The sequence below is a fragment of the Botrytis deweyae genome, assembly GCF_014898535.1.
Source record: "Botrytis deweyae strain B1 chromosome Unknown BDEW_020, whole genome shotgun sequence".
NCBI lineage: Eukaryota > Fungi > Ascomycota > Leotiomycetes > Helotiales > Sclerotiniaceae > Botrytis > Botrytis deweyae.
In genome coordinates, this window is record NW_024066227.1 from 682,260 (window position 1) to 694,394 (window position 12,135).

The 12,135-nt window shown below is 42.4% G+C and overlaps 4 protein-coding genes across 4 annotated transcripts; 3 read left to right on the forward strand and 1 right to left on the reverse strand.

Moving 5' to 3' along the window:
* Positions 1–1,691: 1,691 nt before the first annotated feature.
* Positions 1,692–2,300, forward strand: EAE98_008143 (uncharacterized protein; the record flags this gene model as incomplete). The annotated part of the gene is made up of 3 exons (XM_038955766.1): positions 1,692–1,844; positions 1,893–2,135; positions 2,205–2,300. The coding sequence occupies 3 exons, from the start codon at positions 1,692–1,694 to the stop codon at positions 2,298–2,300; spliced, it is 492 nt and encodes a 163-aa protein (XP_038808060.1).
* A 2,193-nt stretch (positions 2,301–4,493) lies between these two features.
* On the forward strand, positions 4,494–5,623 carry EAE98_008144 (uncharacterized protein; the record flags this gene model as incomplete). The annotated part of the gene is made up of 2 exons (XM_038955767.1): positions 4,494–5,154; positions 5,220–5,623. 2 exons carry the CDS (start codon positions 4,494–4,496, stop codon positions 5,621–5,623), a joined length of 1,065 nt encoding a protein of 354 aa, XP_038808061.1.
* Positions 5,624–6,220: 597 nt separating this feature from the next.
* EAE98_008145 (uncharacterized protein) lies at positions 6,221–7,303 on the forward strand (the record flags this gene model as incomplete). The annotated part of the gene is made up of 2 exons (XM_038955768.1): positions 6,221–6,628; positions 6,728–7,303. The coding sequence occupies 2 exons, from the start codon at positions 6,221–6,223 to the stop codon at positions 7,301–7,303; spliced, it is 984 nt and encodes a 327-aa protein (XP_038808062.1).
* Positions 7,304–7,870: 567 nt separating this feature from the next.
* EAE98_008146 (uncharacterized protein) lies at positions 7,871–10,218 on the reverse strand (the record flags this gene model as incomplete). Its single annotated transcript, XM_038955769.1, has 7 exons — positions 7,871–8,124; positions 8,352–8,418; positions 8,469–9,162; positions 9,307–9,688; positions 9,748–9,845; positions 9,896–9,971; positions 10,052–10,218. 7 exons carry the CDS (start codon positions 10,216–10,218, stop codon positions 8,106–8,108), a joined length of 1,503 nt encoding a protein of 500 aa, XP_038808063.1. The 3' UTR covers positions 7,871–8,105.
* Between the last annotated feature and the right edge of the window lie 1,917 nt (positions 10,219–12,135).

Genomic DNA, 12,135 nt, shown 5'->3' on the forward strand with positions numbered 1-12,135 from the left:
GACACTGCAGACGTATATAGCGCAGCCCTTGTTTAGCAGCCACAGTCAGGTGATCTTGTCAACTTTGGTGGAACCAAAACGGTGGGATCCCCCAATTCATAATATGCATCGTGTGTGCAGCTCTTCATCTTATCCTGGCTCTTTGAACTCTCTATTAGCCTCTCACTGGGCTCTGGCATCTGGCCTGGAGGTTATCTTGGATGAAAGTGTATTCAGAGAGTCTCATGTTGCATGTGAGTGCATCTGATGGTGGCGATTGATAGAAAAATAGAAATGACAATCCCTAAATACACGAAATTTACCTAGTCTACCCCTCCTCTATTTCTTGTCCAAAAACAGCCCTGAGAATATCGTTAGAGAGCAGTATCTTGTAGATGGGTAGGGTAAAAGTTTCTTTCCCGGGGGCCCATATCACCAGTCGGTGTGTGGTTTGATCTGACATTGCGAAAATTGACTTAACAATATCCCCTAAATTAACAATTCAGACTCTTTAAAATTCTATCTGATGAATGATCCTAGACCAAATAATCAAGTGATAGATCCTGATATACAACAATCACAAAATGAATCTCCTACAATTTTGAATTATGGAGAGCGTCCTACCAATCCGTGCACCCACCCGCGTGCCAATGGTTTGTTCCAATCTTTCAATGGAGAAGGCATTGTAAGTATCAGGGAAAGCCTCTTAGTTGCCTCCCTAGATAGATATAAAGTTAACCAATAACACTCAACAAAATCTTCGTATGGAGTGGCCAGCGGGAATTTTGCTGTTGAATGGTGGGATGGTAGGTATTCATGGACAATCCACCTCAAAACTTTAAATTTGAGCTTAAGATCAACCTTATTTCGTGGTTCTCATAAGTTATCTCCATCTTTCAAAGTTCTGATTCTTTAATCTTTCCTAAATATCAGTACCTAGGTAGCTGGTATCTAAGACTCAAGTCCGCCTAGAACCGAACGAGCCTCATTTCCTCTGAGGTTATAGGGTCCTTTTATACTGTAGTTTATAGTGAGAGTTTTATTGCCGAAATCTTTAATCTTATAAATCTAGATCTCTGGTTTCAAACAATCAAGTGTATGAAGTACCGCTTCTCTGATGATTATGGAAGTATCCATGTGATGAGTGGCAATAGATTCATCAATCATTCCATTTAATTCACGCTTAATGGTGAGTTGAATTGATGTAATGAGTAGGAGGTGATCTACCGTATGTATACAGTCAAGTAGGTAGTTTCGCGTGAATACTAACAGTACAGTTAAACTAAGCCTCTCGTAAGCGTAAGTACTCGGCTTGTCAACGGGAGTAATCTGCTAATAGGAATGAATCAAAGGTATCAAGTATGATTCCCTGAAGAACCATGAAAGAAGCAAAGCAAAATATCAGTGTTGAAACCCTTGACGAGCCAACCCATTGCCAAAGATACTACGATAGGTAATGAAGAGTTGTTTTTGAAAAGGGCAGAGTGAATAAAGGGAGCGTAATAAACATAAAACATTTTCGGTTATCAACCTGACAGTACCCTTCTTTCTATATAGGAACAAATTATTACTTGCTTATGGTTTCATTAACATCCGACAGCTTGTCCATTCAGAATCCCACATCCCACATCCAGCTTTTCGAAAACCCGAGAGAATTCAGCAAAGCTTAGAAACAATAAAATTACCAGTCTTAACCACCTGAATAAGTCATCATGGAATGCATCATGAGATTCCCCACAGCTATTCTCTTCTCGGGAATATGCATCTTCGCCTACTATACCATGGCAGATCCTCAATCTCTTGCCGATACCCAGAAGTTTTTCCAACTGTCGAGACAATTAGTCAACGAGTTCGTAAAATTCGCCGTACGTTTCCTTTGGTTAACAACTTGCGGAAGAACAATCTTTATTCAGAGTCTTTTTATGACCCACCTTCTAGAAATAGCTGGTCCTCTTATACTTCATTTTCCCAAGGAGAACGAAAGACCCACCACGAATACCTCTGTTACCCATTTCCTGGTGCACTGGGCATTCGTGCTTATGTTCATGCTTGAGGCGTGTGTTCTGATGCTTTATCCAGATGTCAAAGAGGTCGACGTCCACCGTTTGTCTTGTTTTATACAAGGTGTATGGATTCATGTCTGGATCGGGTTCTATGTGAGCATAGATGGTTTCATTTATATGTCATCAAAATTGGATTTTCATACTGATATATTTGATGAATAGGCATTGTATTGGAGATCCTGCTCCAAAAACCGTGAAATCACTGCACCCAACCTCGATAGAGCGGCACTTGTTGCATCCAATTCTAACCAGAAGTAATACGCTTTGCAAAATTCGATAACGATCATGTTTAGGCGTCGATAGGTGGTCATTGGTTTTGGGGCAAGTACCACGGGGTTTCTTGACTGGGAAGGCGTTGCGAAGGAAGGCATAGATGGGAGGAAATATTCTCCTGGATGGGTCAATGAGGTTTGGATGACTCGATCTCTTCTCTGAATGTACAGATTTGGTTGTGGGATATGATTGGGATTAGCGTACTCCTCTGTTGCTGCCGTTTCTACATACTAGCATACATAATCTACTTTCTGTTTATTCCTGAACAATGTTACTACTAGTGACCAGAACAATGTTCATTCATTTTTAATACAGCACAGTGAACCTTTTAAATTATCAAAACTTCACCATATTTTGTTTCGAAACAATATTATAATTTATACTATCACAGCCCAACAACACTTTCATTCGAAAGGTTTGTGGAAGACTACCTAGCTCTTATATATGTATTGAAAGTCTGTGACAATGTTCATCTAATATCATCCCCCAGTAGGTATACTAGTAAAGAAGAATGGAATTAACTAGAATTTCACTTTCTCACAATAATGTAAAGCTTTTCACCTTATAACATCGAGCCTTTCTGTGCCTGGCGATAGTGGGAGTATGAGTTAAAGGTGGAGGTGGAGGTGGGGATGAAGGAAGAAATTAGGAAAGTTGACGAACATCTGACGACTTTGCCGCGAGTCCACTGTCGATCCGAAGAGTCATGACGCCAGAGGTTACGAAGCAGAAGGAAACCATAAGCAGGAGAAATGATGATATATAGAAGAAAAGACGGATATATGACAAAATCATTGTTGCAAAGAGATACTGGTACGACAGGAGGTGCTGGTTAGGTAATCAGAGGATTCTCAATTCGGCAGGTCTTCATTGTTTCTTGCACTACTTGAATCTGAATTCTACGTACAAAGTCGAAAAACGCTTCTAGATCTCCTCGACCCAGTATGTTTACCATGGGGAAGATTTTGAATGCTGCTGCTATCCAGCAACAGCGGCATGTGACAAACGGCTTTGGGCCAGTCCCAGCAGCCATAACATTTCCTGGGGTAGCCGCCATTTGGCCTCGTCTACAGATACAAGAGAGGATTGCTCGCCGACAGGCGATCAAGCCGCTTAAGCCATCTCTTGATACCCATTAATTTGTCGTGTATGAAGGTAATGAGGCAGTGGATGGATGAGGGTTGGTCGATGATCATAAGGATGGACCTCGGTGGAGTAATCTTTTATGACACCAGTCAAAGGATATCAATCAATGAAATGAAGCCTCATCGTAAAATGCAATTCGTACATCGTCCACCAACATGCATCAATAACCACTGACATGCAACTTGTCTCGGGGACCTCGATGATGATTTCACATCCCATCATCTTGACGGGATTTCATTTGCAGGGCCATCTGTCTAAATTGCCATAGGAACTACGTATGTTCATGCAAGCGGTATTTTACAAGCTGAAATATATGAAATTAAGATTCATGGAAGACCATATGAGAGACTACTCGCAGGTATCAATGTAAAGATGTGATAGAAGGGTTCACTTCGTGGAGAGTATTTGACAGGCTCAATTTGATGCCCAGAGTCACGGCATCAACGAGATAGCCTGCCCATCAAAAAGTGAAATCCTAAGAAACTAAATCTGAAGGACCATTTGATCGTCAAATCTAAATTGAGACATTGAAAAGCATTGGGATGTCAACTTTGAGCCGGAATTGTGAGAACTTTGAGTTTGGTGTGAGAATTATATCGTTCGTCATTGTGTTGGTGTTAAATTGGGGGCCAGAATAGACTGGAGAAATGGGGAAACGACGCTAATAATGACCCTGAATTTTTGCTCAAGCAAATTGATGTCTCGCTCCTGAACAACCTTCATCAGCAAGAGCTACTTAACTCCAGGATTCTATATCACAAGAGCCATAAATATGAAAGAGAATCGTAAGGTAAAGAGATAAATCCTCAATCTTGCGGTAAGTGAGTATGTAAGTGTACCTTCTACCTCTTAATCAATAATGTGGGGTTTTATTATCTTCGCTTTATGCTACATGCTGCATTGTTCATTAATGGTCTTCTCCAACCCCTAAACATACCGCTGAATTTCTTACCATCTGCCTCGTAATCGATTCTACCATTGTCCACTTGAACCAAGGCAAAATCTATACAGAAGTTGTACACGAACAATACAATGGATTCCGATTCTTCTACCCCCTCGATCTCATATCCAATTATCGACTCCCACATCCACCTCTTCCCCGAAAGCGAGCTCGATACCCTTGCCTGGAATACTCCTTCAAATCCTTTATACAAACAACAGTCTCTTGATGAATACACAGCTGCTGCGTCTTCTGCTCCTGCACTTGAAGGTTTCATTTTTCTCGAGACAGACCGCAAGAATGATCTGAAACGCGGGGAAGAAGATGGCTCGGGATGGGAAATGCCACTTAAAGAAGTTTCTTGGCTCAAACGAATAGCATTAGGTCAACCTCGTGAAGGAGAAGGACACACTGCGGAACATGCAAAGCTTTGTAAAGCGATTATACCATGGGCGCCAGTGCCGAGTGGAGAGAAGGCGTTGGAGAGATATGTTAAGGAGGTTGAGAGGGAGGCGGAAGGGAGTTGGGGGTTGGTGAAGGGATTTAGATATTTGGTACAGGATAAGGAGAAGGGGACGATGCTTACAGAAGGATTTATAGAGGGATTAAAGTGGCTGGGAAGGAAGGGGTTTGTATTTGACTTAGGGGTCGATTTACATTCAGGTGGAAGATGGCAATTAGAGGAGGCAGTCGAGATGATGGAGAAGGCTCATGAGGGAGTTGAGGAAGGAGAAAAAGTTACGGTCATTATAAGTGAGTTTGGTTATTTGAATTTGTGCTACGATATTCGAGCAATGCTAACATTATTCCTTAAACAGATCACCTCTGCAAACCCGACTTCTCGATCTATAACACTCAAACAGATCCCTCTTTCCTTGCCTGGCGCACCACCATGTTCAAACTCAGCAAACACAGCAATACATATATGAAGCTCAGCGGATGTTTCTCAGAAATGCCGGATTCTCTCAAGAAAGCCCCTGTAGATGAAATCGTCATGGCACTACAGCCATATTTAGCAGTGGTTCTTGCTACATTTGGTCCTTTCAGAACAATGTTTGGATCTGACTGGCCAGTTTGCACGATTGGGGTTGAGGATGCTTGGGGAAAATGGAGAGATGTGGTCATGAGGTTTTGCTACTTGGCTAGTTTGAGTAAGGAGAATCAAATTATGATTTGGAGTGGTACAGCAATCAAAGCGTATAAGATTGGAGGGGAGCTATGAAAGATTGGAGGGGAGCTATGAAAGATGGGCTCTGAATCTCAGAAAGGGTGAAGCAAAAGGTAGCAGCAGGAGTAAAGGTCTAACTAAGCAAGCGAATATCATTCCATAGTTGGGATTATTGTATTTTGATTCTTCATGATTCTTCCAAATAAGTCTAGATATTTTAGGAACAGCGATATTTAACGATCCGTTGTCTTCACAAAATCTATACGGGGGGTTGTGCAATGAATATATCGTATCCACCTTCTTGTTCCAAATTTCTGCTCACATTTCGAACCTCAAAAAGGCTCCATTCCGTCCACATTAAATGACCCCGTGTCAGTTTTCCACTTCATTTATCCAAATACTAATCGACGCCGCCGATGGTCTAGTCTCGTAAATTTTTACCCCGCCATAGCTCGCTTCGGGTCAATAAATCCCTAGTGGGGTCCTCGTTCATTGATACCCCGAATAAATATACCTTGAGGACCTCGGGAGTCATTGCGACATTCAACCAGATCAATAAAAACATACGTTTCCTACTCGGGATCTCCAAATTATCTACTTGAACTCTCATCTTCTGCTCTCAATCCCAGAATTCAAATACCCCAATCCAAAATGTCACAACCTCCACCCCCCGGCGTCTACGTCCCCGTTCCTACATTCTTTCTCCCCCGCTCTTCTCCCTCCTACTCTTCAATCGCTTCGCCCCTAGATACCGAAACCCAAGCTGCGCATTCCATCCACCTTGCTCGTTCGGGCATTAAAGGATTGGTCGTTTTGGGTAGTACGGGGGAAGCCGTACATCTTTCGAATGCAGAGAGATATACGGTTTTGAAAGGATGCAGAGATGCGTTGGATAAAGAGGGATTTGGAGAGGTAGGGATTATCGCCGGGACAGCGAGTCAGAATATTCAGGAGGTGGTGGAACAATTGGGCGAGGCGAAGAAGGCGGGGAGTGGATGGGGATTGGTGCTTGCACCGGGGTATTTTTCGGGGGCTAGTACACAGGAGGGAATTATTGAGGTGAGTTTCTTTTTGCTATTTGGGAATGATGGAGAATTGATCACGGCGGGAACTATACTCAGATGAACAAATTACTAATCAAGTCTTCGCGCAAAATAGTGGTTCAAAGCAGTCGCAGACCAAAGTCCCATCCCAGTAATGATATACCATTATCCCGGCGTCTCGAACTCTGTGCGCGTTACTCCTCAAACCTTTACCACACTCGCTGCACACCCCAATATCGTCGGGTGCAAACTCTCTCATGGAGATATTTCATATCATGCGCAAATAGCACTTTCTCCTCATATCGACCATTCACATTTCTATACTTTTACTGGATTGGGTCAGCAATTGTTGCCGGTGATGAGTATTGGATGTAAGGGAACTATTGATGGTAGTGCTGGTTTCTTCCCCAAGAGTGTGGTTAGACTTTATGAATTGAGCGTTAAGGATAATGTTACGGCGGAAGAGAAGAAGGAGAGAGGGTTGTTGCAGTGGAAGTTGAGTGGTGTGGAGGAGATTGTCGTGAAGTATGGGACGGTGGGTATTAAAGAATGCGTATCTAGGATACTGGGAATGGGAGAGAAAGATGGAACGAGGTTACCTCTTATAGGGGGCATTCCTGGAGGAGATGCGGAGTGGGAGAAGTGGAGGGGAGTTATCGGGGAGTTGGAGGAGGTGGAAAAGAGTTTGTAGATTGGACGTGGTTGCTTGCATTACTTGCGATGCTATGGTTTACCTATAAGGAGGGAGCATAGTTTGCGTAGATACGAACGTATTTGAATAAATAAAAAATCCAATTATGTCAAATGTACGCAGAGTCATGATCTCCCTACTCGTCACCAAGCACTTTTTTCGCAATATGGGAATCAATCCATCCCTCATTATAAAGAAAACAATGGTGCTCAGATATTTCATTCCTGGAGAAAGTTTTCAAAGAAAATAATCTAAGACTCAAATCTAAACGCACAACTGCAAACCCAGAAAGTAAATCCTAACTTCGTCCTCCTCTGCGGAAATACTCATATCATCATGTCGTATTCCCAGTACAGTAGATTCTTCCTTCCAGAGAAATTATCTATGCCAGCAGGTAAAGTGAAAAGAGAGAGAGACAGAAAAGTAATGAGCAAGTAAGGAAAGAAGTTTTTACACGAATGAAAATCGATGCCACTCAGAGAGAGAGACTGAATCTGGCTTTGGGTTGTAGACAACTCTTTCTAGAGTAAAGACAGGTAGGTATCTGCGAGTAAAGAAATCGAAGGACTAAGCTGTTGCGGTCACGGTCGTGAAACTTGTAATTGTGGTAATGACAGTGGTGACTTTGATTCCAGAAGCAGGAGAAAGAGATGAAGCTTTAGTTTCTTTGTCGCAAGACTTGAGGTTTGATCCAACAGGAGGTTTACCAGAGGGTCCTGCGGGATCCGCTGTCGATGAACTAGATGCGTGGGTTGATGCTAGAGGTTTGACAGAAGGTCCTACGGGATCCGCTGTTGATACACTAGATGCTTGGGTTGAGGCTGGAGAATGGTTAGTTGGGGATGATAGCATTGAATTGCCCAAATTTGATACTGCTGGTGTTGATTTTGGCGATGTTGAAGACGCCGGTGAGTGAGTAGATAAAAATGCAGAAGAAGAAGAGAAGGAGGAGAAGGAAGAAGAGACAGGAGAGCCAGAACCAGAACCAGAAGGAGAAACAGAGGTATGAGAAGAAGAAGCCAGCACACTCTTTGAAGGGCAAACATACTCGCTATCGCGTTTTTGACGTCTCTCGCGTCTTTCTTCAGACTTGCGCTTCTTGGGTCCAGTATTGACTGGATATCTGAAGTATCTGATTAGCAAGAAGCTTTGGTAGATTACATACGTAAACTTAATTGAATATTGGTGCAATTATTGGAATTTGGACACTTCTTGTAAAGTGAAACTAAACCAGCGTCTCCACAAATTTGTTTATCGTTGCCAGAGCAAGGCATCGTACAGCCTCCCATAAGACCAGGAACCGGATCTCTACCAGCAAGCATTTTATTGTCGCAGAAGCACTGGGTAGAATATTCCAAACCGGCGATACTAAAACCTTTGCTGTTGCAGTAATCGATACATTTTTCAATCGTCATGCCTGTAATATCTTGAAGTGAATCTCCTTGGAGGGTTCGAGGTTGACCTGGTGTATCAAAGCCACATCCCATATATGCAAAACTCTTTGATTTCGTAACATCAGTATAAGGCCACATTGGTGTACCAATCGTGGTGGTAGCACCGCATCCGCTTTGTGGACTGGCATTTCCAGGACCGCTTTGGACTTCATTGCAACCAGGAAGCTTAGGCAAAACACCCGAAATTTGTTCATGAACTGATGGAGGAATTCGGCAACCATTTGCTACCTCGTTGGTTGTGAGTTTGAAGACGGGACATTTTTCTATGACTCCACTTTCATCGGTGCATTCATTGACGGCTTTTTGTAAAGTTGGTACATCCCAGCCATTGACAAAGTCACCGTGGAATCCATAGCCAGTTGGGTCTCCCATAGACCAGACGAATGGTTGCGAGCTACCATACCACTAGAGAGTTTATTGTTAGCATCGAAATCTCGTATATAAAAGGATGGCTTAGGGATCTTTCATTTGTGCTGCATCAAATGTCGGGGAATGAAAGTTCCCATTTTCACGCAGACATAAGACTAGATAGAATGTTGATTCACTTACTTTATCAGCAAAATCAGGAGTATTCCAGATAATCTCATAGAAAATAGAGACTAAACGCTTTGGATGAGTGGAAGGACAATGTCCACTATCAGAAAGACTAGGATAGGCCATGTGGGACTTATGATCAGGAGAATCCAAATTCTTCCCATCCCAGCATGATGGGAAAAAGATTTGTGTTCGGAGACCGTATGGGCATGGGTAGTTTGGGAATCCATTTGTTTGAGCCTTGTCAGTACCGAGACAGACATAAGTGACTGCTTGTTGCTCTAAAGAGCTTGCATTGTATGATCGGAGGTATGGATTTCCTGCAAGCATGCGGAAGCCTTCGGGGAAAGCCAGCAAGCCTTTGGAGTACTCGGGATCTAATGGATCGCTTCGCTGCCTAAAAGTCCAGGGTAAGCGATGATTCAAAGTAGGACGATGATTGAAAGGTAGACATACAAGTAGTAAACTGTAACACCACCATTTTGGCCGACAGAGATGAAACTGCCATTTTGAGATCTGTAATACAAAGTCGGAGTCCAATAATTGGAAAGATCCTGTATTTCGGTCAATTTAAGATATCCATCCATGATTTGTGAAAATTCACCTTCGTGACAGTACAGGAAGTGCAAGTTGATGCTTGGGTAGAAGCATAATTCATAGTGAAACCGAAGCCATTACCACTGTAGGTCAGGAAGGTCAGCATTATGTAGTAATATAGAATTTGTAAGAAAGAAGAAGAGTTGAGTCACACTGAACTTACCCCATGATGGTATGAACATGACCAGCGACACTGCCTGGAGAGACAACTGGGTCAGATCTCTCCACCACAATTGGATTCTGACATGGTAGACGCCAGAATGCTAGTGCAGGATTGACATTGATGGTGAGAAGGCATAAAGCCAACTGGAGCAAGGTGTTTGTTTGCATGCTGGATATTTCAACTGCAAGAGATGAATGTAATGGGTTGGTTTAAAGAGTGTGAGACCAGCTGCTAAGATCAAGGTGGTGATGAAGTTTTGAATGATTGAATCGAAAGGAAGTGTCACAGACACAGAGTTGTTGGAAAGGTCTGGATTGAAAAGTCCATGTAGACTCGAAGGTATGAAGGGTATTTAAAGAAATGTCATTAAAAAGTACAATCAGAAGCAAAACAATACTAATCTCTGTGAAACTAACCGAGCCAGTGACAGAAGGTATTGAGATATTAATCTTAGTGAAATAGATGAGTTGTTTGGTGAATGATGAAAGTCATTCCACCTCTTGCCGTATTGTCTAAAGGGTAGAATAATGCACTTGGCATCATATCTATTGGTGCTTATGTTTCTTAGATATTAAATTGTTCAGTGTGATCATGAAAAGGGGCCGATAAACAACTCCCGTCAATATCAAGCACCAACTCTGTTGGTTGAAGTGAAGTCGGAAAGTAGTCTTTCTCCATTGCAGCAAGGATATTTATTGGGGAAATTGTCCAAATATCAACAAAATAAATGAAGTCTTCGGGTGGCTCAAACTTCTAAACGGAAACATGTCAAATCCCTAGAGCTACCTAGGTATGTAGGTATGCATCGATCCTACTCTTGGTAGTAGATGTTCATTGATGATTTGACACTTTTCGAATCTTGGCAGGTAAAAATGCGTCCCGCTGCAACTATCCGACCTGTGCAACATTAGAGTAAACAGCTAACAATTATCACTTGATTTTGAATTTTTGAACTCATCAGATTGTCTCGGATATTTGGAGGGATGATAGGGGAATTCTCAATGGCCACCTAATATCTATCACAAAATAGTCCAAGGCCCAATATAAGATGAATATCTTCCGAAATTGATTACCGAATGGTCGGTATGTTCCAAGATTTAAATGATACGATTCCTTATTGATGATGCACGGGTCTCGCCTTCTTGAGATAGCTAAAGGGGCACAGGGAAAGATTTGAACGTTGGAAAGTCATTCATGGTCTGTCGTTGTACCTACAATGCTCTAGTGATACCTTGTGATATCTCCTCGTCTGGTACCTTCTTTACAGAAATCTCGTATTTTCACATTGATAAAAACAAGAATACGATATTTCAGTAGCTCGTTTCAATATCGTGTGCCCCGGGTCCCTGCTGCCGGTGATGGATGTCACATCATTTGACATCCGTGGGGACGGTAGAATGCCACTTACACTGCGTATTCAAGATCTTGCATAGGACATATGCTGTGCAATTCTGTACGAGATCAAAATGTGTTCAGACTTATTTCTAGTTCAAATGTTGAAGAGGTGTGATGTGGCGTTAACATTGTGACGGTATTGTAAGATGTTGTACAGTGACGGCGACGTCGAGGCCCGTGACGGAGAATTTATGCTGTGGAAGCATTTCAAACCCGCTGCTGTACAATATAAATATCTTTATACATGATTCGTGTTCCATGACCTGGCAGATCTCTGTAATTATGCGAAGTTACAAGCTCATCGCCAGGTTAATGATTCATGATTTACACAACATGATGGGGTTGGAGGCTGATTTCCTCAATAAAAAGGCCAAGTCTGGGGAAATGATCAAGGACTTTAACCGCGGTGGGGAATCAGCCACTCAGTACTACCTCAGCCGATCTAGTGTTGTTCTGTGTTCTTTTTGACATCCAAACTTCGGACCGAATTGCATACAAAGAAGCTCTCCCAATAGATTCGTTACCAGTCATCTAACACCTTCAATGCTGCTTCTCAATCAAAAGATCAATAGGATGCGATATGCAATATGCCATATACTTTTTGAAGACGTGGCAACTCAATATGATCCTCGTTGAATATTTACCTATTCCTAACATCTGGACTTTCTTGTGTCGTTCATTCGTAGCTC